Source organism: Megascapheus bottae, chromosome 15 (assembly GCF_031878675.1).
Source record: "Megascapheus bottae isolate mThoBot1 chromosome 15, mThoBot2.hap1, whole genome shotgun sequence".
Lineage (NCBI taxonomy): Eukaryota > Metazoa > Chordata > Mammalia > Rodentia > Geomyidae > Megascapheus > Megascapheus bottae.
The window spans coordinates 33,544,127-33,568,119 of record NC_143523.1 but is presented as its reverse complement, the minus strand read 5'-3'; the positions used below and the strand labels follow the sequence as shown (position 1 = coordinate 33,568,119).

The 23,993-nt window shown below is 34.3% G+C and overlaps 1 protein-coding gene across 1 annotated transcript in view; it reads left to right on the top strand.

Moving 5' to 3' along the window:
* Positions 1-23,993, top strand: part of Pcdh15 (protocadherin related 15) — a 514,067-nt gene that overhangs the window by 428,809 nt on the left and 61,265 nt on the right. Inside the window, exons 26-28 of the mRNA XM_090346943.1 lie at positions 4,986-5,095; positions 7,280-7,420; positions 21,553-21,680. Of these exons, the coding sequence (XP_090203069.1) occupies positions 4,986-5,095; positions 7,280-7,420; positions 21,553-21,680 (379 nt within the window). The remainder of the gene's footprint in view (positions 1-4,985; positions 5,096-7,279; positions 7,421-21,552; positions 21,681-23,993) is intronic.

Here is a 23,993-nt window from a genome sequence, read left to right as displayed (position 1 = left end):
CCTTTACTTCAAACTTGGAAAAAAAAATAAGAGATGTCTGGCTCACTGTGAAGCACATTCACTGTTAGCTAATTCTTTTATTTATTTTTTTTGTAATTGATGATATTATTTGGTCTTAAGTCTTGAACTCAAAGGTTTGAGGGCTATCCCTGAGCAACTTTTGCTCAAGGCTAGCATTCTGTCACTTTGAGCCACAATTGCATTTCTGGATAAGTGGTGATTGAGTAAAGATTAGAATCTTCAGGATTTTTTTTGGGGGGGGGGGCAGGACTGAATTCTAACTGTGATGCTGTGATCTCGATCTCCTGAATAGCTGAGATTACAGACATGAGCCCCAGTGCCTGGCTTAATAACCAATCTTAGGAGTAGGTTTCCATTTTATGGGTTAGATAGCAAAATCACCAATATGCTATCAGGAAATGTCCAAATAATTTCACCATGCCCCCACTGTCTGCACTGACTGAGACAGAACACCTTAACACACTAGTTAAACAAATTAGTTAAGAGCTATCCTACCAAGTTTGAGTCTAGAACATCTCATTGAGGCTCTAATTTGACTTTCCAGGAAATTGTTGCAAAGGAAAGTATTTTTAAATGCCTAGGTACAGTATTTTCCATATATTATTTGTGTGTCTATTTATAGAAATAAATTTCAAGTCTTTTGTCCACATTTAATTATGCTTAAATGAAGAAACATTGGTCGACATTACAGCACTCTTAATAGTAGCCAAAATATGGAATGAACCTATGTATTTGTAGAAAGAAAATGTCTCACATATGGTGGAATCATATGCAGCACTAAACAAGAATCCTGCCATTTGCTGCAAACAAGTGCTGGGGATAAATGGGTCATATTCTTTAAATTTTCACTTAGGGAAAACAAGTTCAAGGGATCATTTGTACCCCTGGGGACAAAAGGTTAAATTTAAATTTAGTATCTATCACTCTGTGTTTTGTCTTAAAAATATTATTTAAATTTATGTGTAAGAATTAGCTGAGGTGGGAGGGGGTAGCGGGAGGAAAATGAGGACAAAACATAACCCTTCTCTACATTAACTCAGTAATAACAAATAAAATAAAAAAAAATAGCTGAGGTGACTTTAGAATACATCTGAAAATCTGTGAACTTAGGTAAAAGTGGCTAAACAAATTTAAGAGTTGCCTGTGGGAGATATTTAAGAATTCAGGGATTCCAAATTCCCAACTCCATCTCAGGCCATTCCCCCTCCATCTTGGCCATTTACAATATGATACATTCTCTCTCTCTCTCTCTCTCTCTCTCTCTCTCTCTCTCTCTCTCTCTCTCTCTCTCTCTCTCTCTCTCTCTCTCTCTCTGTCTCTCTCTGTCTCTCTGTCTCTCTCTGTCTCTCTCTGTCTCCCTCCGTCTTCCTCCCTCCCTCCCTCCCTCCCTCCCTCCCTCCCTCCCTCCCTCCCTCTCTCTCTCTCTCTCTCTCTCTCTCTCTCTCTCTCTCTCTCTCTCTCTCTCTCTCTCTCTCTCTCTCTCTCTCTCTCTCCAGCCCCCTCTGCCTCTCTGCCTCTCTCTGCCTCTCTGTTAGTCTATGTTTGTCTCTCTCTCTCTTTTATGTTGAAGGTCACAGTCTTTTAAGGATGCAACTTCTTTGTTTCTCAAGTGCTACTCTTATTTTATAAAATGTTTATGATATATTCAGCTTTAAAAACTTGCTTGCTTTAGTTTGCAATGCTTAGCAACACTCTTATTTTAATTGGATACTGGAGAGTTAGAAGAAGGCTAGTGATGTATTACATGTTCTAAGTGGATGAATTGCAGCTTTATGAATTAATCGTGAAAGCTCATTTTCCTTTTTTAAAAAAGAGACCAAAAGTACTTTTGAAATTATGCAAAAGGTTTTTATTATGTTCTATGAAAAGAAATGAGGAGAATATGCATCAAATTCCAATCACAGACATTAGAATGGAAAATTGATGAAAATAAGTTTGCTGTAAAACATTGTAAGTCAAATTTAGTCACCAGTTTCTTTGTAAAATCTACTTTCTTAGGTATCAAAAATTAAATGCTAAGGCAAAAAAGCTTGAATTTCCTTTGTTAATTGAAAAAACACATATTGGATTTCCTTTATTTCATAACAATCATATTGTATCTACCATTTACTTCCATTTTTCTACTTATTTATACCTTACCCCAGTTATTTAATTTGCTAATGATTCTGCTTTTTCTGCCCATATGACTTCATTCCTTATGATTTACACCATTCCTGCCTCTTTCATTCGAGATATTTCTGATTTCAAAGACAGTATAATTTGCCCAATACTGTAACTGATTCTTTCCAAGACATAAATTAATAATAAAATAATCCTGAGATTTTGTAATCTAATTCTCAGCTGTCACTGAGGTTCATTTAATTCTAGCCAGGAGTAAATTGCATTTTTATCCTATGTTTGATTTTGGTATCAAAAGTATACCAGAACAATTGAGACAAAGGTTAATGAGTAATTTTTTCAAGAAGTAAAACATTTAGTAACAAAGACAATAATAAATGCTTTTAGTTGTATACATAGGATTTAAATTGCTCCTTAAATTATACTGCATGCTTTCTCCTATACTACTTCCATGCTGATTATGTAATAAATGTTGTTAATAAAATGTTATTTTTAATATTTGAAATAGTCAATGAACATTTTCTTTCCTTTTCCAATTTTGGCCGTGTTCAGATTTAAACTTGGGGCCTCACTTTCTCTCAGTTAGCTTGCTCACAGCTGGTACACTAACATTTGAGCTAGCCCCACTTCTTACTGGCTCTTTTCTTTTCTTTTCTTCACTTTTTTTTTTTTTTTGGTACTGGCAATCAAGACGTTGTACTTGCTAGGCAAGCCCCTTTGCCCCTGAGCTACATCTGAGCCCTAACTGGTTATTTTCAAGATGAAATCCAGCATACTTCCCTATTTGGGCAATAGCCAATCTATGATCTTTCAGACTTCAGACTCTTGAATGCCTAAGTTTATAGGAGTGACCCACCAATGACTAGCAATATATGGAATTTTTCTAATGTGAAGGACAGATTAACAATAGCCACCATGACTACATATTTTATGAAGACTGAAAAAATCGAATAACTACAGAAAATACAATATTACTTTGTTCTTACATAGTAACAAAATAGTCAAAGTACTTAGTCATTATCTAATTCTTCCCCCAAAGAAATTCTTTTTATTTTGAAATGTATCCCAGATTATGATTAACATCCATCATTTTATTTTCTTGATAGGTTCCAGGACGCTTGGGCTAATGCTCTATCATTTGAACCATGCCTCCATTTAAACCATGTCTTCATTCATAGCATGTTTTTTCCTATCCAAATATTTTTTTTTTGCCAGTCCTGGGCTTGAGCTCAGGGCCTGAGCACTGTCCTTGGACTTTCTCAAGGCTAGAGCTCTACCCCTTGAGCCTCAGCATCACTTCCGGCTTTTTTCTATGTATGTGGTACCAAGGAATCGAACCCGTGTCTTCATGCATGCTAGGCAAGCACTTTAACCACTAGGCCAAACTCCCGGCCCCCCTATCCAAATATTTTAATGAGTAGCAAGTAATTAGTTGACATTAACACCTTCTTGCTCTCACATTCCTCATGTATATAGCTGTCTAATGATATGCTACAATACTGACACATACTTAGTGAATTAGAACATCAAACATCAGCTGGACACTGGTAGTTCATGCTTGTCATCCTTCCTACTCAGGAGTCTTAGGTCTGAGCTCATAGTTCAAAACAAGACCAGGAAGAAAAGACTAAGGGATTTTTACCTCCAATTAACCAGCAAAAGGCTAGCAGTGAGTGGGGTGTGGCTCAGTTGGTAGGGCTCCAGTTTTGAATAAAAAAGCCAAGAAACTTCAATTCCCAGTACTAGCACAAATGCCCTCTGTCTGTCTGTCTGTCTGTCTGTCTGTCTGTCTCTCTCTCTCTCTCTCTCTCTCTCTCTCTCTCTCTCTCTCTCTCTCTCTCTCTCTCTCTCTCTCTCTCTCTCTCTCCTTCTCTTAACAAGGTTTCTTCATGTCAAGAGCCTAGGCATCTTCATGTTCTCACACAGTAAAATCTTTTTTGAGTATTATTTTGTACTTACCCAAACTTAGAACCAATCAAGCTATCATGAAAACACACTGTGATATATGCAGATTGACAACAGAACCTTATTCATCATTAGTATTTTTTTTATTTTTCAAAGGAATGTTTATTTTACGTGGAAAAATAAAAAAAATCTTTTTTAATGTTTTTTATTAAAGAATTTATTAACATTGATTTTTATATCATATTTCAAATGACATGTTTAATAAACAACTATTCAAGAAGGGAATCTCTATATACAATCACTGGCACTTAGATTTTAGAACATAATTAAAATTAGGATGAGGGTTTGTATGTCATAGATACATATTAAGCTATGTAATAAAACATTAGCCCGTGGCACTAAGTCATAAAAAGACATAGGGGAACAATATTTGCACATTGCTAAGTGAAAGGAACCTGGGAAGGCAATGTATTGTATGTTTCCAACTGAATGAAATCCTGAAAAACAGGATAAGGACCCAGTAAAAAACAAGCAGTCAGTGGTTTTCAGGAGTTAGGTATGGGAAGGAAGGGAAACTTGGAAGGCAAGAGAACTTTTAGATTAGCGCAAAATGATTTGTGAGATACTTTCATGTTTGGGGTTAGTATTTGTCCTAATGCATTTATCCAACCACACAGAATGTACACTACCACAAGTGAAGCCTAACCTCAACCACAGTTTTAGAGAAATTTGTGTGATATGTCCATAAAGAGGCTTCAATTGTCTTTAGTGTGTCACTGAACTGAAAGATACTGCTAATACAGGATGCTCTGTGTCTCTATGAATGTAGAAGTTACATGGAACATTCTCACATACTTTATTTTCTTTGGATTTTCTGTGAATCTAAAGTTGTTTCAAAATAGAATCATAAAATAAGTACATCATTATCCCCACACTTTCAGACCTCCTCCTGTAAGTGAACTTGCAGCCAGAGGAACCATGGTGGGTGCAATTTCTGCTGCAGCTATCAACCAAAGCGTTGTCTACTCCATTGTCTCTGGGAATGAAGAAGGTGAGTAGAATGTTTTCCCTGTTTTCACTATAAATGGAAAATCATACAATAAGGTTAATTGTAATACAAATCATTCCTTACTTTCTTTTGTCAAGTAGAACCATGGCATGTTGATAAATTTAATTGATAACTTGATCAATAATCAAGTCATCTCCTCTAAGAAGCACTGAATTAAAACAATCTCTATCTTCTCATCTTTGCTGATATTTTAATGATATATTTTAATTACATGGTCTTTCAGATGACTATCTCTGAAGGTTGTTCCCTCTACAGATCTTCTTATGTCCTCCTAACCTTGAAGAAAATGTAGGAATATAGGAACCTTTCAGTGGCAAATGAGTGATAAATACATTAATATCCATTAGTGTCATAAGATATGTTACATTTAAATTAGTAATTATCATGAACTGCTAAGTTGTGTTTTGCTGACCAAATGTTATCAGAATCTTAGTAACTTTGTAACTCCTGGGAATAAGTTCAAAATTCAGTTATTTCACCTATTATCTACTAGTTAGTCATTCATTGTTCTTTCTTTTCGTACCCAGAATAGTCTGACAAGTTGCAGGTTACCAGTAAATAACCTATTCTGGAATTTGTCAGTAAATTACAAATGCCTTTCCAGGACCATTACTCAAAATTGCTGCTCCTATTACAAGTGCTCAGTATCTTACTTTTCTTATTTCTTTTATTTTTTTTTCTCTTTGCTTCCCTGTCTCTTTCCTAAATTAACAAAATTTCGTTTCTTTTCCTAGACTTCCTACACCTGACTAAAGGAAAAATGTTTCAGCCTATTTCAGCAATTTCCTTGTGTGATCTTATATTTTTTTTCCTTTAAGACAACAATGAGGTTCTATTTCTTATCAATTTTAACCTTAGCAGGTATTTCATATCCAATACATTAATTCATTCAACAAATATTGTGCACTTCTTACATACTAATGATTGTTCCAGCTTGTAGAGAGAAAACATGAAAAAGTACATCTTTGTGCTCATAGAACTGAAAAGTTCTGTAAGAGGAAATGGACAGGAACAGGTATGGTAGTGTGGCAATTCTACAGCTATAATCACTTTGTAATAGTGTCTACTTTTGTCCAGATCCTCCCTCCCTGCCCCCAGAATCTGGTGCTATTCATTTTATCAATAATGGCCATATTCTAACTGGGGTGAGTGGAAGCTCAGTGTTGTTTCAACTTGAATTTCTTTTTTTTGATATTTTTTATTATAATTAATAAAAGGGTTGCATGATATTTGCCAGATAGAAGGTGCATTAATTCACATACACTGATACCCTTTCACATGTTCTTTTATGAACATTTCTTCTTGTGTCTTTTGGCAATTCTCATTTCCTCTCCAGAGAAGTCTCTTTTTAATTCTTTAGCCCACTTATTAATGGGGTTGTTGTTTCTTTGATATTTGATTTTGGGGCATTTATTTTTTTGAGATGTCAGTATATTTTTGATATGAGGCCCCTGTCTAGTTTATAGCTAGTGAAGATCTTCTCCTATCTGTGGGCTTTCTATTTATTTGGCTAGTTATGTCCTTTGCCATGCAGAAGCTCTGCAGTTTAATGCAATCCAGGTTTTCTAGGTTTTCTTTGATTTGTTATTTCTGGATCTTAATTTAAGAGCCCTAGTGTACTAAAGAGCCCTAGTGTCTCCCTTTTCCATTCTGGTAATATTTTCAAGGAATCAAATCTTACATTGATGTCTTTCATCCATTTGGAACTGATTCTGGTGTAGAGTGATATATAAGGGTCTAATTTCAATTTTGTCTATGTGAATAGCCAATTCTGCCAGCACTATTTGTTGAAGAGGCTTTCTTCCATCTGATTCTATTGATTAAATTATTAATAATTAATTGAGTATTTTTTTAAAAAAGAAGAAAAATAATAATATGGTAACCATCTGATCCTTTGTAGGTCAACAAACAATACAGTGGTTTCAAAATGAATGAGCAATAGAAAGACTGACATCTTAAACAATGTCAAAATAACACCCAATAAAGTCTGTCATTTCAAGGTAGCATGAAGGATAAAAACATAGTTTCTGAAGTTTTGGTATATTTTTATTCATTTGTGATAATGAAGTATTTTTAATGCTTTGAAAACCATAAGGCTTTTTAAGGAAGTCCCCACCTCCACCACAACATGAAGAAAATGACGGGGAATTGTATTTTGAATTCTAGATAAATTTGGAATTAATAACATCACTGGCGTCATCTATGTGAATGGCCCCCTGGATTATGAGACTCAGAGAAGCTATGTACTTCGTGTCCAAGCTGATTCCCTGGAGGTGGTCCTTGCCAATCTCCGAGTTCCTTCAAAGAGTAAGTTAGATCACTTCAGAGGGCAAAAAAAATTATGTGTTGTTTCTGTTGGATTTCTATGACATCTATATATATATATATGTTCTCCATGGAGAAGATAGGAAGACCATTCATAGTTAGAGATGATTGTTATTTAAATACTTGATATGGCAAGCCTGGGAGTTAATTCATAGGCCTGAAATGTCAAGGCAATAAAATCTCATTTCTAAACTATGCATATAATATTATTGAAATGTCATCGTCCCTGTAAATGAATTGAAAATCCTTACTCATAGTTTCACTGTCAGGTCCGAGATCAGCATCTGAAACATTGTAATTGACATTTTATACTAGATATTGTCCAAATGGTGTGATTTCTTGTACTTGTGTATTTTGTATGAGCAGAGGAAAAATCATTTTGACATTAGTGACTAATAATTTAGTAGCATAATCAATCTACACACAGTTCTATGAGAAGATAAAGTTTATACCCAACTTTATAAAGATAAGAAGTGTTTCAGTCATGCTGCAGACCAGAAAATCAGTGAAGAATGAATTGAAGATTAAGCCCTCAAATTTTGATGCTAAAATTTTCCTTAAACATGCCACTATAATATAAAAATACAAAAGGCAATTTTAAGTTGATTTGTGAAAGTTATGACACAGATTGTAAGAACTCTTATCAATAATGAGACAAATTATTTTCTCTGTATTCACTGAAGTAATTCTCTTTTACATTGCAACAGTGGATCATACTGTAGTTACAACAAACCTTTTGAAATTGAACCAGAACAGAATAAGGTGAGATGAGGAATATAGAGACAATACAAGGATTAATATTATGAAAATATTATATATGCACAGGAGGAATATAGTGAAAGTCTGTAGCACAATTCATATACACTAAAACAATGAATAACTGAAAAGTCAAAAAGACTTTTTGGCTGGTGGGTATCAATGAATGGTGAAAGAAATATGGGGAAAGCATTTGTCTTAATAAGTAGAAACTATTGGCTCTCCTAGCAGAGATTTACAATAGAACAAAACCTAGATATATAAGGCATTATAGTATGATGCTAAATGAAAGGACCTCCAGGATATAGAAACAAAAGCCATATGTACTATGTTACTTCTCGTCTCTTTTGCTGTCCCTTGGGTATCTCATGTGATTACAGTATTTTACTTTGTTATCTGATATATTGTATATATATATATTTATTTGGTTATTTGAAATAGCATAGGGAAGGGGGGAAAACAAGATGAGAGGCGAGAGTGGGGAAGGGAAATGGGGACCAAGACATGAGAAAGGGTATCAGTGTATGTGAAGTAATGCACCTTCTGTCTGGTGAATATAATGTAACCCTTCTATTAATTATAATTAAATAAAAATATACGAAAAAAAGAAATACGGAGAAAGTGAGTAAGAGCGAATTTAGTCAAAGTACTTTGTATGGATATATGGATAGAATAATGAAGACCATTAAAATAAATTTACGAAGGGGGAAATGATGAAAGAGAGAGGGATAAAATGTAAATGTAAATTGATCACAGTAGGTTTTCTGTTTATATGGAAATGTCACAATGAAGCACCCCTTGTAAGAGTAATATATGGTAATAAAATATCATAATAAAATACCTAGAAGACTCGAGAGAACCACATTTAACATTTAGTAACATAAAGATAAAGATCCACTGTCAAGGGGAGAATACAATGTTGAATATTCACAAATCACAAAGGGATTATCCTTAGACTTACTACTTGCCATTAATTGGCCATTTAAGGGGAAAAGGAAAACATAAAGAACATAAACCTTAATGTGATAGGAAGAGTCTTTAGTGTGTGAGAGAAAAATATGGGATTCATAAGTAGGAGATGCATTTGAATTTTTTTATCAGATCAGAATTTGACAAATGTAATAATTACCCACTTAGGCATTCCTTTCTAAATTTATTTACAGAATCAATACAGAATTATTGCTTGTAAAGTCATGACATAAGCATGAAAATGATAACAAGATGTCTTAAAAAATAAAGCATTGAATTTTACTTAGTAATAACACATTATGTTCAGAATTATACTCTTTCAAAATTGTAAACCAGTCCTCTTCCGTTTTTAATAATTAAAATACAGACACTTATAATTTTTAATATATACAGTCTTCTTCAACTTATTAACTGAAATGGAGAAAAACATGCAACATTTGGAATAGCTATAAATAACATGCTATTACTTAATACAAATACAATGTGAGAGACAATTAATACTTAACAGTGGTCTTTATTTGAAAGAAGTGAATTGCTTAGAAAAAAACCTAGAAAATATTGGGTTGAGAACTTTACATTTAAAAGAAATGCCTGTGATTTATAGCCATATAGACAGTAAGTTTTCATACAAAAATTAAACAAAAAATAATATTATTGTAAGTTAAATGTAAATATTTGACAATAGCATTCATCTCAAACATACAATTCCTTGTGTACGTTTATGCATGAGGGTCAATTAATATATTTGGGAATTATTCTTTCATAAATGCAACAGGAAGTTTTTTGTTATTTTTGCCAATCCTGAACTCAGGGCCTGAGCACTATCCTTGGGCTTTCTCTCTTGAGCCACAGTGGCACTTCTGGCTTTTCTTTGTGTACCAAGGAGTCGATACCCCATATTCATGCATGCTAGGCAAGTACTCTACCACTAGGCCAAACTCCCTGGTCCCCACAGCAGGCAGATTTTTAATGCTGATTTGAATATCATTATTAACCCTTTATAACTAACCTTTGCTTCTTTTAAAGTTTGAAATAAAGCCCCAAGTGTTTCCAAATTAGTTTTATTTTTTAATAGCATTTAATGGTCTATAATCAATCCCCAGTTGATTAGTATGAAATAATTAAGCCATTATGTAAATTGAAGTTAATTGATTTGTTGTCTAAAGTTCTGCTTTGCCTCCAAACGAGTGCCCCATTTTCCTAAGCTCCAGTATGTATCATAAGAATTAAGGCAATATATTGTAAGAAGTTTAATTCATAAAGTTATGTTTTATTACTTACCAAGAATGTATTCACAAAATAATTTTCAAGGTAAACTTCACAATGTCACTACACTATAACTGGATTTAACATTTAAATGCATGCTAATAATTAAAATAAAAGACTACAGTGTTTATTTCATAAACTCAGCTTTGAGTGATCACTTGCTTCCTTGCTCAGTGTTGGTGCTCAACCAGTTGAGCTATTTTTCCAGCCCAGCTTTTTTCTGGTTAGTTGGAAATGGAGCATCCAGACTTTTCTTCTGACACTTGCTTTGAGCTGTAATTCTTCAGATCTCAGGTAAATTAGATCTGAAGAGGTGAGCCACTGGGGCTTGGCTTCCTTTTGTAAACAAATAAATCATAGATGCTGTTTTTCCCCCTTCCTTGCCTTTAAGAATACAATTTTCTTATTTTCTTTTCGTAGTGGTGGCCTTTGCTGACAATTATTCCCTAGACCTAAAACTCCATTGTCTCGTTTCTTTAGTTTTCATTAGCTATAATATTCTTGTAAAGACAAATTTCTCAGTCTCAAACCATAGAAAAATAAAAGAATAAAAAAATGATTTTTCTCATCATTATTGATGAATTAAAAGAATATTATGGCCAACAATCTTTGGCAGTAGTAACATATAAACAAATGAATGAATTTTTACTCATTATGAATGATAATGAAACAGACTCCAAATTCAGAGAAGGCAATTTTAAACAGTGTATTTTCTCATAAAAATACAGAGCATTTAGTTAATTTCATCTACTAGCTTATTCACCCACTACTAAGAACAAAAACTGTAAAGATTTAAAAATGTGCCACAGTAGTCTTTTTACTCAGAGAAAACAAATGCACTACCAAGGGCCAGAAAAGATTTATAGGCCACAGAATTCATTGATTTGACATTTATTTTACATCTGTAATATGCCAAAATTTGTAATACTATTTCAATACACAAGGATATAGTCCCAAGTTACTTAGAATTTATTTAAGAGAAAACATTCCAGTGACAATGAAAGAGTACTTTGAGTCATAACTAGTGTATATATGAAATATAATTTAGTATGGAAGAGTATACTACTACCACATGAGTGAAGAGAAATTTCAGATAGATTGACATTTATCTATTTCCTAGTAAGCAAGCAAGCAAGACTTCAAAGTGCAGAACAGTAAACAGATCTTCTATACAATGCAAATAATACTTCATGGAAAGTTGTGACAAAAACACCAAGGGACAATGGACCTAAAAATTATAGACAGATTGATACAAAATAATTACCAATCTTTACAAGATCTTAAAAACAGATTCACTACTTCAGTAGCCTTAAGAAGGTTTAACAATGGTCAAGTGGTAAAATAATATGAAGAATTTGGGTGAAGTATTCCTGTGAAGAGGAAGTGAGAATGGTGTTTTTTTATTATTTTTTTTCTGAGTATGTGATGCTGAGGAATCAAACCCAGGGCTTGTGAATGCTAGGTGAGCACTCTACCACTAGGCTACAATACTGGCCCAAGGGAATGGTAATTATTTTATACTTGAATTATTTTCACCACTCATTCATCCCACATACAATAATACACTGTGGAACATTACCTACATTTGTCCATCTCAATTTTTTTTTACCATATCCTCTGTAGGGAATAAGGCAAATGCTAGTATTATCTTTGGTACACATTTCACATTTATTTTGGTTATATACTCATAGAGTATTGTTAGGATGTCAAGGAAACCCCATAATTATCTCTATGGTTATACTAGTTATGTTCTCACCAAGTGCATGGAAGTTCCTCTCCATCCATTTCACCATCACATCCCACTCATACGTTCATTTCATTCTTAATCTTCATTGTTATGGGTCTCCCTATTTTCTCTCTTGAATCTCAGACAGACTACTACTTCAAATCAAATAATGATCTCCATTTCATCAAGGTTAGCCTAGACGTGAACCCATTTGCTTTATTTCAACGTTTGCAGCTTCTTTTGCTCCTGTTCTTGTTTCATCTTTCTAGCTCACTCATTCTCTACTGAATGTTACCTGTTCCTCAGAAGGGCAAGACAAAAATGTGATCAGTTCCTAGGAAGGGCAAGGAGCTTGTGACCAGAGACAACTCTACAGAAACTTCTGTCATTATTTGTTCTACAAAGTTATCCTCACTTGGCTCTTTTTATGTAGTACAAAAGCAATAACATGCAACTTTATAGCTCAGATTGATTTATGTAATTCCATAGCTGAAGTGGCAATTTTTGTTTTATAGTAAAATTATAATTATCTTTCAACATGGAAGAGAAAACCAAAGCATTTTATAAATATGTCAATTTGCTTTGATTCAATAACTAGACTTTCAATCAGGAATAAATGACAGAACAATTAAGATAAAGCTTAAACTGGTGATAAAACAACTCAAATGCGATTGATTTCATTTTATGGCCTTGCTTTAGGGTACAAGCTTGTAATGCATTTCATTTTCATGGCTTTTCTGGTTTCAAACAGAAGGTTTGTGACAAATAATACTAATGACTTTACTCAATATTGATTGACTTGCTAAAAATTTCCCCATGTATCTGGAATAATAGAATTGAAGCATGTCTCCTGCTATATTTCACATTCTAAAATACCAGGCTTAGACCAGTGTCTTATGTTTGCACTATAATTAAATAACAACCATTCTAGAATTGCTTATAAATTTGCTACTTTTAGTATTGGGTATTGGTTTATAAAAATTAATAGCACAAAGTCATTTATAGTAATTTTTGTATCTAACATCCTTGCCATCTTATAGAAACTTACAGCTGATGCTATTATACTTGAAAGAAATAAAATATAATTTTAAACCTTATAGAAATAGAATTTTCCTGCGAAAGCAATTGCATTGTAAAAACAGGTTTTCTTAGGAATGCAATTTAAAAATAGTTATAGAATTTTATTAATGCATTTCTAAAACCAAGTGCATTGAGGAAGTGGTTTTCCATTGATTCTAAAACAAGATCTATAGATCTGATGTCAGACTAGACTTCTAAAGTTAAAGAACAGATTTCAACCTATACTTATCCTAATCTAGCATGAAAGGAAATTATGTGAGATGGGGGGGGAGGAAACACTATGTTTTTTTTTCTATGAGCAGTTAAGATTAAAGCTTAAGCTTGGCCAGGTGACATATACCTATAAACCCAGTACTTGTGTGAGACAGGCAAAGGAGATCATGAATCCATAATCAATCTGAGCTCCATATTAAAAATGATGCAAGTATAAATGATTGCCTATGGACATAACTCATAGGTGAAGCCTTATCTAGCACCAGCAATTCTCTGGATTTGATTCTTACTACTGTAAAAGATAAAGATCCAAAATGAAAGTTATTTCAGAATCTAGGAATGTCTTCTTGTTACTTATATCCAAGCTTTGAGCCCAACTTAAAGATAGAGTTAATTTTTTCCTTATTGAGAACTGTGATTACCAGAGTTAATGTAGAATTAATAACCTTACTCTGGCCAGCAGATGTGTGCTGAGTGACTGGAACAGGATGAAATCACTTTGCATCTGCCTTCCTCTTTGGTGCTTCAATCCTTGGGTTGTATTCATCCCACATTTCCTTACCCCTAGGAGCTCTCTGTCTTATGTGCTCACTCAGCTTAAGCCCCAGAAGTCCTTCAGTTTCTATTTCTCTCTCCTGTGGACCTTTAGACAAGATGGGGATTGTCCATCATCACTCACTAGCAAACCACTAACCATCTTCATCTCTGTTTATTCAGATAGCAGCCTGATCTCCTGTTGACTGGCTTCCATCTGCCAAGGAACATAAATCCCAGTCTAGCCACACTTGTACAGGCTGACACAGATGATCATTTCTGCTCTTTCTGTGCCCCCCCCCAAAAGACCCTAAGACTCCAGTAGGACCAATGAAACTAGTCTTTTTTTTTTATAACCACCACCACAACCATTTATTAAGTGCTTTGCCAAGCACTGTGCTAAAGCTTTACAGACATTATTTTAGTTAATCCAACAGCCCTGAGGTAGATATTTTCAAAATTCCTGCCCCACCCCCACATACCATTATAGTTAAGTAAGTTGAGGCTAAGAGAGATTAAGCAAATCAGCCAGGGTCAAATCCGGGTAGTAAGCAGCCACGCTTAGAAATCTGAATTTAGGTCTCTGACTCCGAAAACCCATGCTTTTAAACTCTATGCTAGACTGTTTCCTCTTGGAAGTTAAAGAACACACTGCTTTTGTACAAATTAATTTTTTTTAAGGCATACTTCTTCAGAAACATGAGGCCAAATTTTAGGAAGGGGCAATTAACTTTTTGAATCAGCTTTTGTACTGGAAAACTTAATGAATTATCTTGGAATAAGTTGGCCATGGAGACCCCTTCTCCTGCCCTCCAAGATCATTCTTGCCTGAGACCTCCACTCCTGACATCATACTACTTAAGTTTCTCTTTCAGCAACCACTTGCAGAGGTCATACTTGCTGACACTGAGATAAGACCTGAGAGAAATTAAGTGACATTCATAAGATACCCCTCGACCATCCCTGAAATGCTGAGCCCCAAGGCACACAGACACATTAGATGGCAACAAAAACTTTAGTTGTTCCACCTTGGCGTATGTAGTGTTACTCCATTCTTAATTTCTAGACCAACCGCAACCTCTTCCCCACCACTCAACAGGTTTGTCCCCTATCTCATCTGAGGCCTCACTAGTCCTTGGTTTATGGGCCTCAAGGCTGCCAGTTTCTGAACCTTTGTTCCCCAGCCAAGCCCCCAAAGTGCTTAGCAAGACTATAACCATGGGGTCAGAATCCCTTGACCTATGAGTTGAAGGACACACAGAAAAGGACACCTGTAGGAAGCAAACTGAGCCAGAATTATCCACTGACAAGGACTGGCCAGAGGACAACGCAGATAACACACAAGGGCTACCTAGGGATATGCCATTTGATTCACTATGGTCAGAAATAAGATAAACAGATATGAACCCAGAGACAGGGGTCCTAAAACCAATCTACCCAAACATTTGATGCCATACAGCTTTGGGGGAAAGGGTCTTGGTGAAGAGGCTGCTGGAAAGCCTGGCAGGAAAAAGATCTGGAAAGGGAAATTGAAACATTCCTTTAGAGTATGCAATTTGAGAAGACACCAAGAGAATTAGGCAGAGACCAGAGGATAAGCAATTGGAGATCCCAGTGAGATCATGGGCTGAAAAAGGCCCAGGCCTCTGGAACCCCAAGCTACTTCCATGCACATGATGTACCACCCCATCCAGTACTTACAGAACTTGCTAAACTTTGCACCAGATTTTGATAGGTGGAGACCCAGAGGTAGGGGAATTTATCAATGAGAGAACCCTATTAAATGCCAAGTAGTGGAATTGCTGGGTTATATGGGAGTTCTATGTTTAGTCATTTGAAGAACTATCATACTGCTTTCCATAGTGGTTGAACGAGTTTGCACTCCCACCAACGGTGTAGTAATGATCCTTCCTGGCCACATCCCCTCCAGCATCTGTTATTAGTTTTCTTGATCCTGGCCATTCTAACTGGAGTGAGGTGGAATCTTAGAGTTGTTTTGATTTGCATTTCTTTTATGACCAGAGATGTCGAGCATTTCCTCATGTGTCTATAGGACATTTTTATTTCTTCTTCAGAGAAGACTCTCTTTAAGTCTTTGCCCCATCGTTTAATGGGATGGTTGTTTCTTTGGAGATTAGTTTTGGAGTGACTCAATTTTTTGAGCTCTTGATATATTTTAGATATGAGGCCTTTGTCCGTTTTATGGCTAGTGAAGATCTTCTCCTACTCTGTAGGCTTTCTAGTTAATTTGCTAGCTATGTCCTTTGCTATACAGAAGCTCTGCAGTTTAATGCAGTCCCACTTATCCAGACTTCCTCTGATTTGTTGTGTTTCTTGGTCCTTATTAAGAAAGTTTCAACCTGTGCCAAGGAGAGAAACTAGTCTTTTAAGTCACTTGCTAAAGATCTGATATATCTATTAAATTGATTTTCATTTATATTATCACATATTTCCAATAGATAATGATTTCTCTTCTTCCCATTAAGTGAAATATTTTATTTAGAACAGCTAAATTTACTGGGTTTTATTGTAAAAACAAAATAATAACCAAAAGTCAATCACAAAATAACAAGAAGCCTTTCCCAATAACTAGGAAAAAGTAAATGGTGTCATGAAGTGGCATGGAACTGGAGGATTGGTTCAAACAGTAGCATGTTGATGCATGAGACCCTTTGCTAAATTCCCAGTTTTGTCTGGATCACCTTCTTCCACCAAAATAAAATGAAAGACTGTAAACAGGAATAAACCTTTAGACATTTCTGCGTCAACTTCAGTAAGTGTCTCACTATTGACGGACGTTGTGTAAGTCATTCATTTTGTAATTTCTGTGTTGACTGAGATCCCTTAATCTTAAATTATATAACTAATTCTTTGCTTTCACAGTGTTTTGCCGTGCTGCTTTCCTCGTGCTTTGCTTACAATACAGGTTATATCTACTTTTATTGCTTTTTCTAGTCATTTCCTAACTGTTCTGCATATCTCAATATAAAAATCATCTGATTTAAATTTATCTCATTATGGAATATTGTCTCTGTCATATGAAAACCAAACACATCTGTTTGTGATTTCATCTCAAAAGTTAGGATTGAGCTTTATCAATTTGGTATTGCTCCTGGCTCCATCAAGGAAACAAAGGTTTTCCATGGTGATGTCAGAGAAAAAATTTGAAAGGCATTCTAAAGTAGTAAATATGTAGCTATCAATATGATGCTGAAATTTCAACTGTACAATACATGATTACCTATTACATTTAATTTCATGCTTCTGTCAGAGAAATTATTTTATGCTATCTCTTGCTGTACTCAACTTTATGTTTTCAATTTTTATGATTGATATTGAATTCAGGGGCTCAAAAATGCTGAAGAAGAATTCTACCACTAAGCTATATTGCAAGCCCCCCAGCTTTACTATTTTTTTACATTTACTATGTATACCAGAGATATATCTACTCTTATTATGATTACATTAGAATGAAATGTACATAATTTCCCCTAGAATAATTGAAATACCACAATTTTCTCAAAGAGTTGAAATTTACAGTTATTTGATCAGTTAAAAGTAGAAAATAGCAATTAAGGACTAAATACAAAGGTAATTTCTAAAAGATGGTATATTCCAAGATAAAAGATTTAGATCTAATGTTAACAAGCATTTTTGAAGTATATTCAGTGATAAAATATACAGCTAATACCTTAGGATGCATTTGAAGGATTGGTAAAGTCTTTTGGGACTTTTCTACTTGTTCTTACTGAGACGCTGTCAGTATCTTAATGCATTCATATACTATTGAGATAAATTGTGAAGCTAGGAATGTGGCACAGTGATAAGAGTATTTGCCAATTTCAGTTAGATCTCTAAAACTAAAGACAGCAATAAAAGTAAATAGAAATAATTTTATTTAAGAATCATTAAGAGTATTTATAACACTTATGTAGAAATATGTATATCTTCTTTGGGAGAATATTGTTTTAAATTGTATCAGAGGATACACCAACATAGCTAGCTAGCTAGATAGATGTAGATATATATTGATATATATATGTATGTATGTAGATAGTCATGTGTATAAATTGGTAATTATCTATATTCACTTATATATAAATATAGATATATTGAAAGATTTACAATAAATCATATCATTGATGCATGTCTATGTATATTTTTATATATGCCTACATATATATACAAATATATGTGTATCTACTTATATATGTATATAGAGAGAGAATAACACTTTTAAAGTTGATATTTCACTTTTATTGGGGAGGCATATCAAGATCTTATTTCTATCATATGATTCTCAGAACATTACTTCATACCAAAGAATCAAGAAGGAATATTAAGTTTACAACCGTAGTTTAAAAAGTAAGCATATATCTATAAGCATCAGTATTTACAAGACGAAACCATGGTATTTACGGAGTTTGTATGCAGGAGGATGTTCCATGAAAATTCTACAAATATGCAATAGCTTAGAGAGCATGGGCTCAAAACCAAAGACTTGACATGCACATCATACATGTTTTTAAAACAATAGGGAAATGAAAATAAGAGAAAAACCAACAGTCTGATAGCAGCACTTCCTGAACAAGGCAGTGGAACCAGTGGGGTTCTAATGTGTAGTAATCCACTCCTGGTTTCTGGGTAAGCCATCATAAAGGAAGAATTCACCCGGAGACCATCTGAATTGGTCTCTCTAGGAATCTAAAAATAGGAAAAGGCCGGAAACTTTAGAGAAGCTCTTCCAGTTGACCAATGAAAACAATAAAAACTGTTGAGGATCCCAATGGAGAAGAGATGTGTACCTGATGGCCGGTTAGCCAAACTAGAGGAATAATTCCAGAAAAGGAGAGAGTCAGATACTCAAGAAGACATATAGCCCAAGTAGTATTCATCAAAATTAGCTGGGTCTCAAAATGACTACAATTCAGGCTAGATAAGTAAAAAGAAACATGGAAGAAAACAGAGAAATGAATAGATAAACAACAGTTTGATTTTACTTGTTCAAAACAAAATTTAAACTTAAGATATTCTGACATATCCCTTGATATAATAAATGTTTTTATTTTATGAGATTTATAGTTCAATTTAATATACTCACAATATCAGTTTGAAATCAGAAATAGGTTTATATTATTCAGAAATAAGAAGTGTATCATTCTCTATAATCAGTATTCAGAACACAAGTCTATCAGTCGATCCTTCCAAATCAAATTTGCTTTTTGTTTAATAGACAAGGATCTTTATAAGCTTGATTAATTAATCTTGATTCTATTTTTTAAAATCTATTATGGCACCCTGTGCCTAATTAATCCCCCATGTAATATCTTAAAAATAATTACAGACAAGCAATTTAAAGGAAATCATTATTTTAAGCACAGTCACTTTCAATTCTGAAAGTCTTCTGCCAGTAATATATTTACAAAATATGCTCTTGGTCAAGACTGCCTGACAGAAATGTGTGTGCCTATGTTTCATTGAAATGCCAAGAAAGTCATGTATCATAGCTAGTCAATGGCTCCTTTAGAGTTATGGAAAATTCCTCTTAAATGGCATCCCATAAATACAAAATACAAAAGAGCTTAAGGATAAGTGTTAAAGAGGACATTTCATTTAAAAATCTGGGGCTGGGAGTTTGGCCTAGTGGTAGAGTGCTTGCCTAGCATACACGAAGGCCCGGGTTCTATTCCTCGGTACCACATACACAGAAAAAAGCTGGAAGTGGTGCTGTGGCTCAAGTGCTAGAGTTCTAGCTTTGAGAAAGCCCAGAGATAGTACTCAGGCTTGAGTTGAAGGTCCAGGACTGGCAAAAAAAATATCTGTAAAAGTGAACATTCTGTAACCAAGATAATTTGATGATTAAATTACATGTGTAAAACAAGTTAAAAAAAAACAACTTTAAAAAACAAAAGTGAGAGGCCTAAATTTTTGTACATTTAAATGCTTAACAGTTCTAAATATATTATTAGACCAGAATTGATTAATAATATAGCTTGATTTTTAGTAATATTATTGAAACTTTTGAATTTTCAGCTTCTTTTGGTTAATAGGGAAGAGAATATGTTAATATTTGCAAAGTAATTAACTTATTAGAACCCAGGAAAAACAAATATAGCCCATTATTATTCCTAACTTTAATGTTTGAGCCTTATATGCTTATATACTTGTATATTAGAAGTACTTCAGATTTCTCCAGATTATTGTAGTTAGGGATTCCCCTTCTAAATTCACTTTATAATGAATGTGGCAGGCTTTTAGAAAAGCAGAGGAGGACAAACAAATGGAGAGGGAAGACAAATGGAGAGAGAAAGGCCTGTCAAACACACACTGCATGTGGGAATGTGGGAATGGGTAAGATGGAGAGATGGCATTAATGATGATAAGGGTGACATCAACAAAGAGTTTTTGTGCTGTCCTCATGAATTGATATGATGATTTAAAACTCCTTTGTATAATTAAATAAACTAATTTAAAATTTAAAATTAGAACAGAACATTGGAAAATCAAGCTGTCATTTTCATTCTTTTCTATTGTTAAAGGTGATGTTCAGCGGGTTTTCAGTTATTACTTTGCTATTTACATTCATTAGTTTTGTGTTCCCTTGTCTTAATGGAAAACCAGATAATATATTTACAAACATGCACATATTTTCCCCAAAATGATGATGAATATAAATATAATCACCTATCATGATAATAGCTACAATAGTCCTCCTCTGACTTACTCAATATTACAATAATAAAATCATCAGAGTTGTAATTTAATTATAAATCAACTAATTATATAAAAAGCAATCTGAGTACTGGGTTGGGGATCCAGTAGATATACATGCAGTCATTTTCTTAATTCATTATTCAACTTTCCGCTGAATATGTGAATGCAAAATGCATGTTGTACATGCAAGTAATTAAAATCAAGAAATGACTAAATCAATATCAAATCTAATTTCAAAAACTACTGAAGTAATTTTGAAAGATTCCATCTCACTTCTGACCTCGAATCTAGAGTGTCTGTATTATTTTTACACTGTATTATCATTAGGGTCAGGTTTCCAATCAGGTTTTGGGATAAAGTTAGTATTAGGAAAGGGTAAGATACTAGGTAAAACTTAAACTGGATTTTAACAATTGGTCTAGGTCAGAATGTAAGAAAACAAATGTATTTGTATTTTTTTCATTCAGAGGGTCTTTAAGCTAATATTCTTGCTTCTTTGAACCGAAGAATGGTACACATGATGTACTTAAGTTATAAAATTTTCAGAAGGAATGTGTGTGTAAGAGGATGAAGGGTTCATGAGGAAAAGTGAGACCATGAACTATTGCTATTGTTAGAGCTGAAATTAGTAGTTCACAGTATAATAGTGTCTTCTAAACCAAAAGAAATCATGATTCGCTTTATTATACAAGAAGCTCCACTTCAGTGTTCTATAGATTTAAAGGGAGTAAGATCAGGCAACCCTTTAGGGAAGACTTGCTATTCTTTTAAGAAACAGAATGATTAGTACTTATCCCAGGGAGTATTTCCCAATGAATAACTACCAGTAAATAATGTATTGTATCTTGTCTTCCAGGCAACACAGCTAAGGTGTACATTGAGATTCGGGATGAAAATGATCACCCCCCAGTGTTTCAGAAAAAATTCTACATTGGAGGTGTTTCTGAAGATGCAAGAATGTTTGCTTCTGTACTCAGAGTGAAGGTATGAGAAAATAAATCAAGGGAACAGAACAAGAACTAGAGTTCACTTTTTTGCAGCTAACTAAGCACATACTTGGCATTCACTATGCTTTTTGATATTACAAGTACAAAATAGCATGAAACAGAGCTGTATGTGTTTCATTATTCAGTCTGAGCAGATTATTAAGATGAGGTGAGCCACTATGCAAGTTTTTCTTACCTAATTTTTGTTTAAAAATTAGAACAATTTCCTTATGATGTTTTATCTTGAACAATATAATGAAGTACTTTTTAACCTGTTGGCTTTTTCTCACAATATTTTTCTCATAATAATTCCAGTAAAATTTGAGTCATAAAAGATATCTAAGGTAATATATTAGAACTCGTATTTTAATTTACTTTTGAAAATGAAATAACTATTTCTTTCTTGTTTATCATCTTTGAAAGTGATGTGTACACATTAAAATATTTCTAAGATATCTGCTTTATTTTTTACTTTATATGTATTTTTTTTGCTAGTCTGTAAGTGTGAATTTAGGACTTTATAATGACTTACCTTACATTCTCATCTGTGTTGCTTCCACTTCAGTTGTACTTCCAGTCCAAAGTTGCTGGTTATTTTGGAAATTGAATCTTGAAAATTTTCTACCTAAGATGGCTTTGAAATATTTCAGGGCGAGGAGTATGAAATATTGGTAGAGTGCATGCCAGGCATGCACAAAACTCGGTTTGATTTCTTGGTGCCTCAAACATGGAAAAAGCTGGAAGCAGTGCTATGGCTCAAATGGAGAGGCATCAGACTTTGAAAAGCTCAAGGACAGTGCTCAAGCCCTGAGTTCAAGCCTCAAGACTGGCAAAAAGAAGGAAGACAAAGAAAGAAAGAAAGAAAGAAAGAAAGAAAGAAAGAAAGAAAGAAAGAAAGAAAGAAAGAAAGAAAGAAAGAAAGAGACAGAGAGAGAGAGAGAGAAAGAAAGAAAGAAAGAAAGAAAGAAAGAAAGAAAGAATGAAAGAAAGAAAGAATGAAAGAAAGAAAGAAAGAAGGAGAAAGAGAGAAAGAAAGAAGAAAAGGAATTAAGGAAGGAAGGGAAAGAAAGAAAGAGAGAGAGAGAGAGAGAGAGAGAGAGAGAGAGAGAGAGAGAGAGAGAGAGAGGAAGGAAGAAAGAAAGGTAGGAAGAAAGAAAGAAAGAAATCAGAGCTCAGCCGACTGAGTAGCTAGAATTGTAGAAGTGAGATTCTTATGCCCTGATGATACACCATTTTTGGACCAGTGAAAAAATATTCTAATTATCATTTCAAAACACAAACATAAACTTATACAACTTCAATACGTGTAAATTTTGATTGTTATGGATTTACTTATGAGTAACTTTTGTTCTTTTCCTATTTGTATAAGTTTACTGATTAGAACTTTTTTCAGGTAGTTTTTAACATTTTTATTAGCTTATACTACTGTACAAAGTGTTTTTTGTCATATTTCCCTAGACAAGTGAAATATACATTGATCAAATTGTTCTTATCACATTTTCCCTTTTTAAAACAGTTTCATCATTTTCCCCATATATTTGGACACATGCTAGCAATGATGCAAGAAAAATAAATCTTTATTAAGGGTGTGGGTTTTATGGGCATGGGTGTAAATTATTGCATGATCTATGAGAATAAGTATGGAGGTTACTCAAAACTTGCAAATATTAGTGCCATAGGCTCTAGTGATAAAACTGCACATGTATTTGAAGAAATCCAAGTAATCATGCCTGAGGTTCCTGCAAATCTCTATTTATAGCAGCATTGTTTACAAAAGCTAAGACACAAAATCAGTCTAGGTGTTCAACATCTGATGAATGGAGAATGATAATATGGTATACATAAACATACACATACATGTGTGCCTGTATATGTGTAAATGTGTGTGTATGTGTGTGTGTGTGTGTGTGTGAGAGAGAGGGGGGGGGGAGGGGAGGAGAGAGAGAAAGTAGGAGGGAGGGAGGGAGGAACGGAGGGAGGGAGGGAGGGAGAGGGAGGGAGGGATGGAGGGAAAGGGAGAGAGAGAGAGAGAGAACCTCCCACAAAGTTAGTGTGGATTCATCCTTGTAAGAAATGTATTCAATTTCAAAAGATTGACTTACCCCAAAGATTGATGCTTCTCAGTTCTACACTTTCTACCAGGCCTCATCTCTTATAAATCTGATACCTTTCAATACTTTGAGAGCAAAGTTTCTACCATTGTAAGCTTGTAGGAAAATCATTGTCCAAACCCCAGCACTGGTGTGACCTGAAAGTCTCTGCTTCAGGGAAATTGAGATGAGATGGCAAAGATGACTGCATAGTATTTTAC